The following is a 17,378-nucleotide window of genomic DNA, read 5'->3' as shown; positions in this document are numbered from 1 at the left end:
TGTGTTCGCTGATTAAAATTTTAATGCATTTGTTAATATTTTTTCATTAACCTCTTCATTTTACACGTAGTATACATTTTGGTTTGCCCACTTTTTTTTGAAGGGATCTTTTGCTGTGCTGCAATTTCGTCATGGAGTTAGGAGTATATAAACTATTTAAGTGTTTTTAAGCTTATTATGTTATTTTGTATGTATATAGCTAGGTGTATGTTTATTTTTTGTTGGTATGTATGTATACTTAAATACATGCATATGTATGTATGTATGTATATATTGCATATGACGGTTTTGCATTTGCTGGTGTGTATATTTGTATGTACGCATGAAAATACTTTATTTATTTCTGTTATTCAAACTTTTATTAATAAGTTCTAATAAAAATGGTTTTTATGTACCTTTTATATTTTTTGTTTGTTTGTTTTTTTTTCGTTTCTATGCGATTGATATGGTTAAGTTGATGAGTTGTGTTGACATTTACTTGAGCTGTCAATTCTGAGTTGTTGACGTTTCGGTGACATTTGCACTTGTGCATGCATGTACATACATACTTACTAGAAATTACATATTTATATTGGTTTTTCGTATTCAAAACTAGTTATGTACGTACATATGTATGTTTATCTGACATATTTATTTTAAAGTAATTGGAGTTACTCATTAATTTCACTTTCTTTTATTTGGATGTACTATGTGTGTGTATGTATTGCAGAATATATCATTTTGTTTTGAGTTCTTCATTAATTTTCGCGTGTTTATTTTATTTGAAAAGCCTGGCTGTTTTATATAGTACAAATACAATACATTAATACATGTAAATATTAATATTTGTTGGAGAAGGTGGCTAGGCTGAGTTCTGCTCTGTGGTAAATATTTTTTTTTATATGTTTGCATTTTGTTATAAATATTTGCAAGTGTCCACTTAACCATTATGTGTAAGTATCGTATTTCAAAAGTATTAAGGTGTGTGCCTTTGTTTTAAAATTTTTGCATTTTTTTATTTTTAGCTTTAAGAAGACACAAGTTTAAATTGACGCATTGTGACTGAGTGTTAAAAGTGCAAAAATATAAATATGTATATATGTACATAAGTATTGAATCGTTTTCCTTTATTAAGTATTTCTTAACTAAAACTGTATTAACTTAAATAGAGCTTTAATGCAGATATTTACATTAGGTTGGTCCTTAAAATATCAACAACCAAATTTTTTATGAGGAACGCCTTGATTTTATTCTACGTATATTTAAAAAGACATCCAGGAAAACATCAAAAATTAAAAGAAATATTTAGGGACCGTTACCAGTGCTTGAAACATTTAATTTTTTTAAATGGCAAAAATTTTGACTTGAAATCTGACAAATGGAACTTATTCACTATCAAAATTTTCGCGGATGTCTTTATTTTATACGTAGAATAAAGTAAAGGGATGCTCTATGATGTTGATGTTTTAAGGACCACCCTAATGTACATACTACATAGGCCGTCGAAATTCATAGCGTTACCAGAAAAACTATAATTAAATTACATGGCCAATGTATGGAAACCCGAAGAAATGTTGATTGATATTGCAGTTTAGTCCCTCAACGAAAATATGTCCCAAAGGACATTGTCGCTCAAAGAATTTAAGCTTTTCAGGGTGCAGGAAACTTTGTTACTTATGCAAGTACTTAAAGTTCATTTTGTCGGGTTGTTGGGAACAGTGCATTTAATAAATGCCCCAAAAATCAGATAAATCAAATCGCGATAAGTTTGGTAGTTATTTATATTTACGGTTTTTATTGAGTTTTTCAAAACATCAGAGCTTTTGAGCTTTAAAAGTTTTGAATAAACTAAACGTACTATTCGAAAGAACAACTTGACAGAAAATTATACCTTCTCATCGAATAGCATATGTTTATGAAACTGGTGATCAAAAGGCGTCGGAAACTAAAGTTATGGCAAATTAAAACTTTACATATTGGATAAGAGCCCAACAAATAAATGCTTTCGTGAAAAAATTGTCCAACTCGGCTTAACTTTGGTTATTTCAAATGTCCACAAATATGTATGTATGTACGTTTGTCCTAGTAATTGAAAATTTATTTATTCAGTGCATTAAAGTATTATTGGTTAAAAGGCGAATTTTTTTCACAACAAGCTATCTTAAATAAATAACAATGACTAATAATGGGAGAAAATTATCGGTCACCGCTTAACAATTGCGTTTGCACCATCATTTGCTAGAAAGATTTTTTTTTATACATATTTTTTTAATATTGTATAACTAGGTCTGCATATTTCATATACGACACTATGTAATACACTTTCAGACGATTAGTTATGTTCAATGTAAGTATTTATGTGTTGTTTGTTCTCACAGACATACATATGTATCTACATACATATTTATGTGAGACATGCATTTCATTATTAATCATACTAAGTATTTAATTGTTTTAAATATCTATAAGTAAGTATATGCCAAAGTATATGTATAAATATTAAGCTACATTTTCTTTAATTTAATTATTAATTATAAATATTTATCTTTGTTTGAGTTTTTGTTTTTTTTTCTTAGTAATTCTTTTTAAGTACCTACTTGTCGTTTTAATTTGTCAATACAATAATCAAATAATTTGGTTCTGCCTCATTTTGACTGCTTTCCGATTTTTGAATATCAATTCGAATTATATCCGATATTTTTTTTTTGTTTGGTTTGGGGGTTTCATTTAGATGCGCCGATTTTAGGTTTGCTGTATAGAACTCAAAAATGCTGGATCAACAGAAGCAACTTTGGCTGTCAAAAATGCATGCATACAAAAGAGTAAACTTTGCAGCACTTGGCATTCCAGTTCCTGTTTTAGGCAAGAAATATATGAAACAATGAAAAGGGTTAAAAATATTAATTTAGTTATTAGAATTGAGAAATTTAAAAAGTTAAAGAAATACATATCAAAGAAAAGCAAATGTACTACTTATCACTAAATACATTATTTTATCATTTTATATTTTTAAAAGGAGTGGAAAGGTATTGATATGCTAACTAATTGTCATAAAAAACTCTGAACTCTTGCAAAGTTGTTTTCCGTAATTTAACAAATTAAACTCTCTTGACACAAATGTTCCCGAAATTTCATTGTGAACTAAGTATGTATGTATGTATATCTCCTAAATTGTTTGCTGTCATTATTATAAACTCTTCCTACTTGATTGAAATACATAGTTGTGTATTAAAATTTCTGCAAACTTACCACCCAGTTTCATCGAACCTAAAACTTGCTTCAAAATAACAACACAGCTTTTAAAAAATATTCCACGACAAATACTCAAGTAAAAAGCTCTAAACACAATGACAATCGATATGTGGGTCACTAAGTTACAATCACTGCAGCTGTAAGCATAAAATCGATGTTCAACAATGAGTAACAGCAACAGCAATTCAATACCGTTCCTGGTTCGCAAATGCAACGGCAACTTCATCACTATGTAAACACTAAATCATAATGATCATACAAAATACAATGAACTACTGCAGGCACACTATTTTTTTCTGGCTGCGAAGCACTTCTCAAGAAAGTTTGTATAAACTCAGCGCAGAATTGTATTTAAAAAAGGTCTACATAAAGCAGTGGTCGGGTTGGGAAATCGGAATTGTAATGAAAAGAAAATAAAAGCATTCAAATGAAATCATTTGGGCATATTCCTCTGCCCAACCTCTGTTCCGGCTGCGGCGTTTTCGTATGAAAGGCAACATGAAAAGATCAAAAACCAAAAAACGTAGCACGAGGAGTTGTTGCTTTTGCAGGCAGAGAGATGGTACTTAAGAAAAGCAAAAAAAAAAAAAATATAAGCGCCCATTGCGTGCTCACATTTTGGCTAAGTATTTGGCCGAGCTTCTCCTCCAATTCGTGTTGTGCGCCTTGTTGTTATAGGACAAGTTGAGAAACCGACTATTTTAGGCCGCCTTCAAATGCCAAATGGTTTTATGAGAAGCTTTTTGTTGGCAGAAATTCGCTCCGAGTGGCTGCCATTGTCTGCCGAGAAGCGACTGTGGATTGAACCTGCGTGTTAGTACGCAGCTCTATCCACACGCCTATGCCGGCCGTTAAAACGTAAAAAAAAACGGGGAAAATGAAGAAATAAAAATTCTAACAAACTGAAATAAAAACTGAGCAGCGAAAACCAAACTATATTTAGTATAACTTCACTACAACTTCAGCATGGGTCCTTGTTATTCATACTCTCTTCATCTTTTGTTTCGTGCTTTTAAATTCGCAAAAAAGTCAAAGCGAACATTCAGAAATGGCAAAATGGTACTTTGATATGGCTGTCACACGGCTTTGTCGACAGTCGACAGTTGCATGCAAGAGCTACTCGCCCCCGTCGACTTTATTCTTTTACCCTCTCACTAGTGCTGAACTCATTACCATCAATCATACGCGATGCGGAATGAAGGGATGTCGGCTGGAGTTGGAAATGTGGAGTGTACGTTGGTAGGCACGCTTGAATATATGTACATACATATGAACTAGGGCTGTGCGATTAATTGATTATTCAAAATTTTAATTAAACACAAAGTAAATAAGTCAATTATTCGATTAATTGGAAATAATTACTCGAGTAATCCAGATTTGTGATTAACTAAAAACAAAAATATTTGAGTAATTTGCTCTATGATTAATCAAGATTTTGAGTAAAATGAGTAATCTACATTTCAAAGTATTCTTTGTAGTTGAAGTTCTTTGATACCTTGAAAACAACGTTTCTGTTTTCAAAAATTCAAATGAAATATTTTTTGTTCCATATACAAAATGTAAAAAAGAAAATAAGCATTTCCAAAGCAAACTCTTTTAACTAGCAAAATTAATTTTTTTGAGTAATCATATGTCAAGTAACTCGATTAATCATCGTTTTGAGTAATCAAAATCTTGATTACTCGAGTAATTGATTAACCGAATAATTGATTAACTAACTTGCTCGATTAATCGAATAATCGCACTGCCCTAATAAGTACATTAGGGTGGTCATTAAATCTAGGAAGCAAATTTTTACTTCAGATTTCCTAAGCCTCAAGCCATACGTGGATGTCGAAGTTGGTTCCGATTGGCGACGGTTAAGGCGTGTCGCACAGGGGATAAATTCAGATTCCTCTATGGTAACTCAAAAAATTAAAATTAATTTCTTTTTCACCTAATACCCAAAATCGATACTAACATAGTCGAAGACATGACATATAAATATTGGTCCCGATATCAAAGAAGACGTCTTTGCCGACTCCAATCGGGACCAAAATTTAAATGCGATATATTCGACTTTAGTAGTATCGATTTTGGGTAGGTTCTATTAAATGAAAAAAAAAATTCAAATTTTTTGAGTCTCCTTAGAGGCCTTTGACCCCTTTTGCGACATGCTTTAATCGACTCCAGTAGTATCGATTTTAGTTAGGTATCAGGTGAAAAAAAAAATCATTTCAATTTTTCGACTCCCCGTAGAGGACTCAGAACTTTGCCACCTGTGCGACACGCCTTAGCAGTCTCCAATCGGAACCAAAATTTATATGTGATATCTGTGACCATGGTATTATCGAACACTGAAAAAAAATCGTTCTTTTGATTTTTAAGTACTACCCTAATATACATATGTATGTATTTCCATATGAAATATGTAATAAGTTATGGTGTTCGTATGTTTGTACTTACTTTTGTTTCAATTGCACGCGTTTCATGATCCTGAAAATGTAGTTTTAATTTTGATTTTCCATCATCGCTCGAACCGCGTAGTTGGGAGAATTTATATTGCCAAACGATGGCCGAGTCGGCGCCTTCCGCTAGCGAGAAGCCAGACTGCCAGTCCAACGTCAGGCCACCGCTTTTGCCGTGATGTGAGACGGCGAAAGTTTTGCGCTAGGAAATGAGGAAAAAGTAAAAAGTGTGTGGTTTAAAGTAATCAGGAGCTATTTATGTAGTATCGAAAAAAAGGGTTCACTTATGAATACCCAACGAACAAAATCACAAAACCATACACTTAGGAGTGATAATTTGTTTAAATAAAACAAAGTATACAAAGGAATAAATAAGCGAGAGCATTTAAAAAAAAAAACTAAGGCCTGGGCTCTTTGTAGTCTTCGTCTCTATTATATAGGCTGTATTCCTTCTGAAAAGTATTTAAAAATAAAAACTACATCGCTTTGGCGTGGCCATCAATAAACACATATGTAGATACAAAGCCAAAATGCCAAGCAGTAATAAAATGTGATTCTCGATTTTTGCTCACACAAAGTACAAACGCATTGCCTTTCATGCAAGCAATAAAAAATCCCAATACGCCCTCTTAAATGGTGCGAATATACGTTAACTGTTGGTTGCGCACTTGGCTTAATTTGTAAATAATGTGACAGCCTTGTGAAAATAACAAATCAAAAAGTTTGCTCACTTTTAACTTGGTCCAACGGTATATGTATTTTTACACATATTTACTGTTTACTTACATAACATTTTCTTGCAAAATAAAATACAAACGCAGTTTCACTAGCTCTATGGGCATAAAGTAGTGTTGATTGGCTTGGCTGGCAGCGCCTTTTGAAAAGCATTAGTGCGTATCAGTATTTTTTCTGTTTATAAAAACTTTCGTACTTTGCTCTTTGTGGTGTGTGGAGAGAGGACCTACTACGTAACCAATGCAATAAAATTCTATTATTTCAACAGCTGAAACTTATGGCTTTATTGAGAATTCCGCGGACACCATTACAGCTGTTAGAGTAAAAGAAGAAAAACTACTTAACAGATGATAACTGAATTTATAGGATATACGGAAACTGAGAAGAAAATAATTCTTTGTTTCTCAGCTTATATTAAACAATATTGGTTGGCCTGTATGGTATATTCGTTAGAGAAAGGTCAAACAGTTCGCAGAAACATGAAAGCCTTAGCAATGCTTTCGAAGGTGAACAACATTGTATCCTTCAAGAGTTGGGAAGCAATGTGTAGTAGCCAGGCTGAGTAGCGACGGTTTTTTTTTTGGAACCCCTCGGGGGTTTCGGCGGACGAGGAGAATATCATGGCTCGCCCGAAATTTATTGCAGCTATCAGGTCTAGGGACTTTTGGCGGATGAACCGCCTGCAGACCAACGGCTGAAGCTATTATTCCGCTTAGGGCCATCAGCAGGATGCCCGAAATCTCTAGATGGTTGCTTAATTCACAGGATAGGGGAGGATTTATTTCCATCGAATAACATTTAATTTTTTGATGCCGACCTTTCCAATGGTCTATACATATAGACCTTCAAAATACTAGGCCCAAATACCCTACTGCACTTCTCTTCAACATTAAATTGTTTTTTTGGTAATTATTTCTTAGGGCCAGTTTTTCAGTGCCAGTTTAAACTTAGACTGAGTAAACTGAGTTTAAATTGAGCAGCTGGTTGACATTTGATTGGCTGATCTTAGTTTAAACCAGCCAGATGGAGCACCGCCGTGCACTGAAAAACTGTCCCTTAATGAGGAAAATATAAAATGGTCTAAAAGTTAGATCTATACTGCGTAGGCGATGAAGTACATTCGGCTGTTGGTTTTGAAGTTTTGCGACCACTCCCGCCACACATTTTGCGCCGACTAGGCCTAACACGATGATCATGAAGCGTTCGATGGGGATACTTTAAACACCTTTCTGATATATATTTTTTTCAAACAAGCGTTTTCAAAAACAAAAAAAAAAGAAACGTAAACTAGCATTCCTTTCTTGGGCCGAAAAGTTCGAAATTCAAATAAATAAACGAGCATTTTCAAACAAAACATCACCAATGGCTGAGGACGTTGCCACAATACAGTCCGCAAATCAAGGAACACCTTATCCTTATCTACCTATGGTGTTTAGTCTAACTTAATGACGAAGTATACAGCCGGTAATAACATGAAGAATGTAAAATTCTTTCATTTATTCTTGGTTTTATATACTTATGTAAGTACATACATTTGTATATGGAAATAAGTGAGGGAGCCTTGGGCGTGTAATTCAGTTTTATCGCAAATACTATAACCTAAGTAATACATATAAAAAACCTCATAGAGCAGCAAATCGAATCTACAGTAGAACAAAGCTCAGCCTGCTTGTTGAAATGGTAATTTTGATATTTCATTTTGTTCTTATACACACTTATAACACTTAAAAACACGTTTGGTTAAGCAAGAATGACTTTATCAGAATAAAGCCTCAAGTCATTCACCCCAATCCCTATAATAAACTACATTTAATAATACACCTACATATGTAACTGAAGTATTAAGTTCTGAACACATTGAAAACGACGAGCTACCGACCACAGCTTCCAGTTTGTCATCTTTATTATCTAAGCGCTTTGTCGATGGCAACATGATTTCTTTGAACGCGGCAGCGACATCATGAATTTGTATGAGTTTGACATAAAAGAAGAGGAAGAACCTTATCTGTCGCCAGAAAAATAGAAATAGATCTAATCTGGCCACAACCACAGCCGTCGCGTAGCCCGGTCGTCGCCAAAATAATTATCTACATAAGAGTACGTGTTAAAATAATTTGACAGCTGTGGTTTGTAGCTCGTCGTTTTCATTGTGTTCGGGCTATAACTAAAATAATTGGCTTGCGTGAGACGCTACACTTAAAAGTTTACCTGTTACGAAAACTGCGCTTAATGCTTATTGCCCTGCTATTAAAAATCTAGAATAAATTTGACTTGCCTGTGATTTGTAGAAGCACGTAAGTAAATAAGTTCTTATGCGGCAAGCATTTATGGCACACTCAGCATAATTTTTTTTTAACACATTTTGATGTTGCAGACACATGTGTCGCCAGTGCGGAATCTATAGTAGTGGTCTTCGAACCAACACCCACTATGTCGCACAAAGTCATGTAAGTATGTATGTACATTCCAATGCATAATTTTATGGGTAGAAACCATTTTGTTAGCAACTTTGTATTTTCTTGCTTCTATTCATGTACATATGTACATACATTTACATATATGTATGTATATATGCACTGAAAATCACGCGACAGCTGATATCTTGATATCCTTATCGATTTCCTTTAATTTCACTTCAAATAAGTTTCATGCACACTACACACATCACCACTTTCAGCTACATACGTATGTACAATATGTTTGTTTTGTTTTTGCATGCTCGCAAATAATCGTTGCTACTGAGCGTAGTAGTTGCGAAATGCTCATGTGAAGAAGTTTGGTAACTACTGGTACCTTTACTACATGTAAAATTAGTATGTACTAAGAAAAGAGCAAAAAATATACATACATATATGTATATATATACATACGCACGTGTATTTGTGTGTAACTATGAAATCACCGCATTGAACCGGCGGTCATTGTACTTCAAGCGAACGAGCAGAGTAAAAGAGGTCCTTTGATTGCTAACAAGTAACTTTTTGGTATTACATGCTTCTACACACGAATATTTTTCTAGAGAACAAAAGTCTTGGAATAACACGAACAAAAAGAAGTGTAAACAGTCAGTGGCTACTGGACACCGTCGGAAAGTTATGTTAGTTGGAAGTTATAAAGCTCAAGGGCGGTGACGATATGCGACTTGTGAAAATAGAGACATAAGTATATGTATTTGTTAGGGTGTTCGATTGTTCAGCTTTTTTTCGAAAACCGGTTTTCGAGTTATTCGAAAAAAGCTAATTTGAAAAAAAAACCACTTCCCCATTTTCAAATTAAGAAAAAATCGGATAAACCACTTTTATTTCATGAATATTTTCTCTGTAGTAACACTTGCTGTTAGTGTTTGGGTTACCAGTAAAACAGAAAAAAGGCGTGTAAAAATTCATACCTATTTAACGGGGTACACCGATCTTATGAAAGATTAGGTCGTTAAAACAACAGTCCTGTGTCGGGGAAAAAACACGGCCTATTCATCGAAAATCTATCAGCACCTTTGTGAACTCCAACCCATTGAATTTAATCATCGGATACCAACGCCACCTATCTCAGACGAAGAACTCGAGTTACTTCAAACACAACTTCATTGAGGGTCTTGTAGCAGGTTAAACTGCTCAGTGTAATTTGAAAAAGATGTCCGACGCTACTAAGCACATCTTTATATGTTCCCGCAGTGGAAAACTTTCCAGTATTCAGATATAAAGATAACAATAACTTTCAAGTTCCATTTTCAATAAAATAAATATTTAAAACGTTTAGATTCTAGTATATAGACAAGATGGAAACCCGATTTATTTGATGGTAAAAGTCCGGCTTAATCAACATTCGAAAAATTAGGATTTCAAAAAAACCGCTTAAAAATATCCTGAAAAATTCGACCGGGTTGGAAAAATCGTATCAATCACCCTAGTGTTTATGCAGGCATGGATGTATGTGTAGTTCTCGTGGGAAATATGTTAGTATATATATCAACATATTTGCAGCTTAAGTGCCTCGTGTGTAACCGCAACTAAGCACTACATATTAGTCGTAGCTCATTTCGGTATTTCGTACTGCAGGCATGTGATTTTAGTGTCTGGACATGGTCTTAAACTGTTATATTTATAAAGGCGTGCATATGTGTGCTTACATTTCCACTTAAATTTACACATGTGCTCTTGTCAAAATTTCAAAATATATGTATGTATGTAACTGAATTTTTGCAGGGTTTGTTGCTTCTTTTATCCTTGAAAAAGGTGAAACCACAACCTGTAAAAAAGCTTTTTTAGTATTTATGAACATAAGTACATACATACGTATATTTGTATGTACATACATGTCGTGTGGTGGTATATGAATCCCAGATTAGTAAAATGCCGATGATGTTATAATTAGCCGAGTGGCACGAAAAGAAATCGGCAAATTCTAGGAGTGGTTCCATCGCTTTGTGACGCCTATAAGTGACGATATTTAACATTCTGGACTCATAAGTCATTATACATCTATTCTTTAGATATATGTAAGTATGTACATAGGTATATGTATGACAGTTTGGCTAAAGTGCATGGCTTTTAGCGCAACCAAGCATACATACATATTTACAGCCAAAAACGATGGAAATTGTGCCATGAATGCCAAGTGGTTGAGTGCAACCTTGCGAGCCATGCCAAGGGTCAACTGCCTTCATACGAGGCAAGGATACAATTTAAGTACAACGGGTTGCACTTTTTCTGTGGTACTGCTAAATTTATTACAACTTGTTGCTGAATTGAAAATATTTAATAAAAATATTTAGTATTCAACTCATACCTGGGTACCGAGACGTTGAAGCAAAGATATGAAGACTTTTATCCAATCAGGAATCGTAAGGCTGTTATAACTGCTGATAAAAGATTGCATTGTCATACAACTTAGTCGCATAGCAGTCCATACAAATAGCAAAATCAATGCTAATGACTTGTTTAGCATTTCAAAAAAAAAAAAAGTTCGAAAATCGCTAGCTTGAAGTGGTATTATAAAAATTCCTGGTGCTCTATTATATTCTTCCTAATTAATTTAATAATAAAAGCTAGTGTTTTTCATGGTTCTCCATGCCTGTCTGCAACAACCTGCGATAGGCGCAACATTTTTCTGCTGCATAGTAATAGTATCCTGGCCCAGAGTGCTCTACCGAACAAGCACAGAGTAAAATAAACAAAAATATTTAAACTATGGTCCCGACAGCCGTTTTCTACAAAGTTTCTAGCAGTTTTTAGTAAATCTCCGGAATCTTTCTGGGAGTTAATTAAGTATTAATTATTATTATTTCATTACTTAGATAATTTACTTGAAATACAAGATTATTGACCTATATGTACTAAAATTTCACAATTTTTGGTATAAGCTTTAGGGTCAAGTAAAAATTATTTTCAATGAAAAATTACTAAAAAAATATAACGCGTGCATTCTGTGCCAGTAACACAAATATTTTAATTGGTTATTAATGTTTCTGTTTACTTTTTTGTTAATACAATTTTGAAATTTTTCGGTTACAAAATTTTCGTTGACATGCCGAATAGGCCTGTATAGAATAAACTATCGTCTCATTCTTAAGCTCTACCCAGAATTACAGCGGACGACGGTAAAGCGGTTAGTGGTAAGTGAACAGCTGTTCAGTTGTCATCTGTCGTTTTGATTTTGAAATTTTCATTAAAAATATTTTTACTTTTTCGGTAGGTGCGTATTTGTGAAAATAATAAAAATTATTACAATCAACACTCAATTAAAAATCAATTACCGCTGTCCGCTGCAATTCTGGATAGAGCTTTATGTGTATTTAAATGATAAAAGCTTTGGGTTTCTCGCTTAGAAAATTAGACGGATTCAAATTCAATTGTACGGGCCCGGGAAAATTTCAATGTCAAAGCTCCGAGGCTAGTTAGTCTAAATTGGTCCATCGCAGAACGAAAAAAATTCCTCATACGAGCTATTAGAAGACGAAACGATAGTGCACAATACTGCAGAACTCTTGGAGTGATAAGCACATACTAGGGGATAATGCGTTCGTCTTCGTATCCAATTGGTGTAACTTGTTTAAGAGTTGGAACGGAGGAAAATCGCGGGTCTCTAGATTTTCTTCGGGAATAGTCTTTAAATTTCTAATTTCTTTTATAAATCTATGGCAGACGATCTTCGTTTAACACAAAATAAAGTAATGTTAATTCAAGTTGTTTGAAAAGATCAAATCATCTCGTCATATTTCCAATAAGTCAGTCCAACAGAATGTAGAAGACCTCTAGCTTGAATCCATTATTATTTTTCTTTTTTGGGGTAACTCATTAAAATTGTGATTCTTATTTCGGCGTTAGCGTTTCTGCTGGCGATACATAGTACCCGTTTGAGTTTGGGTTTGAAATCACAGTCACCATTGAAACTTTCTCTCTTTCAATTCTTATGAGGAGAGAAGAATGTCTTTTTTTTGTATCAAGGGCTAATATTTTCCTTATTAAAGAAAAGAAAAAATCACTCTTTCATTTTAATCGTTTTATTCCATGATTTATCAGATTTAAATTTTGAAAATATTTGATTGTTTTTAAATTTGACCCGATGCTGTCGGTGGACTTTAGTACCCATTGTTACTTTTTCGTGGATATACTTAACAGCGTATTGTCTGCGAGAAGGGCAGCCGAATCCTCTCTACAAGTGTATGTATAGCTTACTCTACCTACTTGCCCTTCGAGTAAGAATGCGCGCTTGAGGACAAAAGGACAACTCTATTTGTCAATTACGTAATTTAAGAGTGTTTAAGTGAAACGAGGAGAGAGGAGAGTTGCAGCTCGGTACCTTGAAGGGTTTGAAGATTTCACATCCCAAAGCAGGCGATGACCCGTTACTTTTACGTGGTTCCGCACGACTCAAAAATGAGCATCAAGGGCCATTTCAGCGACTTCCCACAGCTCATAGTCCTATTTTCTAGCCAAGGTTCCCCACATAAACGGGATTCCTTGAGAGATCTCGTGTGAACCCGAAAGATGCAAGACTTCACTGTACGTTTTCGCACAAGTTTTTCCAAGAAGTCTTCAGCCATATCTGACGACAAATAAGATATTTATTAATTTGTCTGCTCCAGCGTGGCCAAGCTTATTATTTCATATCCTATATTGAGGATACATATTTTAAGGATTAAGCTGGAAAATTACATTTAAATGCTTCTAGGAGCTCGTGAGCCAACTACGTTGAATATTTTTGATAGTAACACTGAAATGTGATAATCCATAGATTTTTTATTTCAGAAAAGAAATTTACTCAGTCAAAAGTTAGTGCTATGTAAGTTAGTCTATGTAGATTGTTGCAATAAGTAGCGCAAAATATTGATTTTTCATCATAAATCTAGAACACATAATCTTAGGTATATTAAGTTATATGTATGTATGTATGCATAAAAAATGACTTTTATCTGACGGTTATGTAATAATAGCCCTGACCTTACCTTACCAAAGGAACACACAAGGGAAACATCGCAGGTAAGTCCACACACACACCCACATAAAGGAAGCAACCAGCGATAAAAGCACAAAACACAATACTCACAAATGGAGTACTTACACGTAAACACAATGTTGCGTAAAAATGGCAAAAAATAATACGCAACCAGCAAAATAAGGTGATTATAAACAAAACTTTGTAGACAAGGTTAAGTTGCCACTAATTGCGGGCCAACATGCAAAATGGCACAACGACAATGATGCGATTTGGCCTCGAGCGGTTGCTGAAGTGACTGACTGACTGACGACCGGTAATTGCACAAATGTTAGCAGAAGACATACAAATAATACCACACACATACACACACATGCAAACATGGGTAGGCAAACATACATTCAACCGAATTTACCGAAAGCCCAATGTATCCTGAACACAACTTGCAACCAACCGCAAATGTGTGTGTATGTACATTAGACCGCACCACATTAAAAACGAAGAAAGGAAAGTTCGCCGTACACACCACTGAGTCTGAAATATTTTTGCAAGCCACCATTTTACATTTATTTTAAAATTCGACTTTATTTGCCGAAGATAAGACAACAAATGTAAATACGAACCCTACGTTCGGCCAAAAAAATAATTTTTGTTTTAAAATTGCATTGCAAAAATACTTTAGATCATTCCTAAGTCTACGGCAAATTTCTTGTTTTCTGGAATGGTCTAATGTAGTACATACATATGTATTTGTACATATGGAGAGTAGTGTGAGACTCACTATCTACATTGTGGGGAAAATGTGAAATGTAATGGGGTAACCGTAATAACCGTAAACTGTAAAATCCCGTCATTCATTCAAGTGGTTGTGTGTAAATGTTTAAGTGACTGTATTAAAAGCAAATCGTACGCTCAAAAGTACATTGCCACACACACACAGACACACATAAGCCCGCAAATAATCATCAAAAAAAAAAAAAAAAAAGCACAACTGACTTACGCCCAATTTAATTACGCTCGTAACTATGGCCGCATTCCAACTATTCTCGATACGCAGCAACTCCTGGCGCGTCTCAACGCTCAGATAGCGAGGCTCATGTCCGGAGCTCTGCAGTAGAAAGCAATGTTGACGGCTATCCACCGTTTCCGATTCCTTCACAACGCGGAACATTGTCTGATAGACTTTGTAAGCCACCAATGCTTTCGACAAACCGGCGACATTTAACTGCAAATGGAAGAAGAAGAAACAAAGAGAATGGTATAGATATGTTCAAATTTGTGAAGACGCTACAGATAAGTGACTAAAAAGAAATGTAAAGACAAAAATAAAGAAATCAGTGCAATCAACTAATAAATTAGCAACGAGGCATTAAACTCTTGCACGAGGCATAATAGGAATCACATTGCTGAGGCTCAGCATTCATTTACCCGTACACAATTTGCTCCGCACCCGAAATCCTTTGTGCTTTTGGCGTAGTTTTTGATTCGCTTCATTTTCTAAAAAAGTATCGCACAGGGTGGCAAGGAGGAGATAGTAACTTGTACGGGGAAAATTGCGTTTTATTCGTTTTAAATTGATTGAAATGGCTGCTTCGTTTAATTTGGCGCAAACAAATGGCTTAAGTAAAGTGGAAAAATTAGCTGGGCGTAAAAAAAAACCTAAAGAGTTGAGTGTTGTTGTTTCAACTACTGGAGCGCACTAATTAGCTCGATTGACCCCCTCGAAACTCGTGCCTATATAATCGTATTTATTTTGTTTTCCTGCCTTTAATGTTTGCAAAAGTTTTTAGCTTTATTACATTTAATTGCGTCGATTGTGCGCGCGCTTATTTTTTTTTTAGATTTCCCGCATTTCGTGCGCACAGATTTGTTGAGCCTTGAAACAAATTCATAAATATGCGCACAATGCAACAATGAGACTTAAAAATAAGGCAGAATAAAAATAAAGCATTTATTGAGCATTTCACTAGATTTCAAACAATCGGCAAACTAATAGAGTTGCATACTTTCATTTAACATTTTGTAACATTTTTAATTTTAATTCGATTCTGAAGTTAGATTTCATTTTGAAGAAGTTTGGTCTGAAAACTCCTAGCGTTCACCAGCTACTTAGGGCCGTTTGCACCATGTCAGGTTAACGTTAACTGGATGTAAAACCTCCAGTTGAACACATCGACTGCTTTATCGGTCACATGCTGTAAGCAGGGAGCCGATAACGTCGATAGCGATTTTTAACTGGTAGCTAGAATTAACCTCGTTTTATTTTCAGAAAGGATATTTTTTAAGTTGGCTTTTAGGGCTCTAAAACGAAAGGTTACTTATGGCCATAAAATAACGGAATTCGATCTAAAATTCGAATGAAAACAAACAAAATAAAATCTGGAGGCCTATACATTTTTTGAACTCAACTACGAGTTTGTCCTGTAAAAAGGAGCCTTTAACTATGAAGTAGTATTTTTGGCTTTGATTTGAGTATTTATTACTGTGCATAAATCAATCAAAAAATGAGAACAATGATTCATTCAAAGGATATTTATGTAAGCACTAACTACGTTTGGCTACGCCCGAACATAGACTCATTTGGTCACTAGAATGCATAGCACAGTAGCACGAAACTACGGGAGTCTGGCTTCTAAATCGGCGACTGATAAGCTGAACGTGGAGGAAATGCTCGGAATGGAACTGAATCGCGGAAATCCCAAACCGATTTCAGGCATAAATGCCTATTGCACCAGTGCTGCACTTGATAGTTTCCTCTATGCTTGGCCTTAAAATTGCCTCTAGCCAAGTTGCACGCTCCAAAGAACCGCAGTCCGCAAATTAATCAACCACTTCGTTACTCTGAACAGTAAAGCTCTCAATAACTCATCAGTTAATAGTTGTTCCATTTTGTGACTTAAATAATAATGCTTATATAATAATGCTTAAATAATATTTTAAGAAGCACAAGAAGTTTTCAAAGGCTTCGGAGCAGCTGACGTTAGTGCACAAACCTCACTCGATTGGTAAACGATCGAAGTCAGCCATGCCGTCGGGCCGCAGAGACCACAGAGTCTAAGGTAGCCATCTCAAATGCCTCCTCAACATCAGCAATAAATTCCACTAACACTTTTATCCTTGTTACAAGTTAGTGCAGTATTGATTCAAAAGATTTTCCACCCTGGTAGGCATGTTGGTGCGTACTAAGGGGCGTGCTCCGAAGATTTTTGCTGACTTATAATCATCTATTGCGGTTTGTCAATGAAGATTTAGATGACAGACGGGCTCTAAACACCCTTTTTAGAGTACTTAAAATCTTATCTTCCCCCAACTTTGGCATCTCCAGATACACGCTACCCGAGCTGTCAAAAGAGGCCAGAGAAACCCTCACAACATCTTAGTCAGCAACCATTGTGATATAAACCAATTCGGTTTGGTGGCTCTTTCCGTCGTCTAAGTAACTTTCATACTTCTGCTTGTCTCCCCTAACTTTGTCTGCGCTCAGTGATATCGCGAAAAATACGAGTAAGTTACTATTACTGCACAAATTAT

General features: G+C 35.0%; 1 protein-coding gene across 1 annotated transcript in view; it reads right to left on the bottom strand.

Annotated features, from left to right (window-relative positions):
- Positions 1-437: 437 nt before the first annotated feature.
- The window catches only part of Syn2 (Syntrophin-like 2), a 76,406-nt gene continuing 59,465 nt past the window's right edge, over positions 438-17,378 (bottom strand). Inside the window, exons 8-10 of the mRNA XM_017613747.1 lie at positions 14,848-15,072; positions 5,677-5,880; positions 438-2,832 (exon numbers count right to left, since the gene is read on the bottom strand). Of these exons, the coding sequence (XP_017469236.1) occupies positions 2,722-2,832; positions 5,677-5,880; positions 14,848-15,072 (540 nt within the window). The 3' untranslated portion in view covers positions 438-2,721. The remainder of the gene's footprint in view (positions 2,833-5,676; positions 5,881-14,847; positions 15,073-17,378) is intronic.

Source organism: Rhagoletis zephyria, unplaced genomic scaffold (assembly GCF_001687245.7).
Source record: "Rhagoletis zephyria isolate East Lansing unplaced genomic scaffold, Rhagoletis_zephyria_1.1 Rzeph_scaffold_00018, whole genome shotgun sequence".
NCBI classification, from domain to species: domain Eukaryota; kingdom Metazoa; phylum Arthropoda; class Insecta; order Diptera; family Tephritidae; genus Rhagoletis; species Rhagoletis zephyria.
This window is presented reverse-complemented; position numbering and strand designations above follow the sequence as displayed.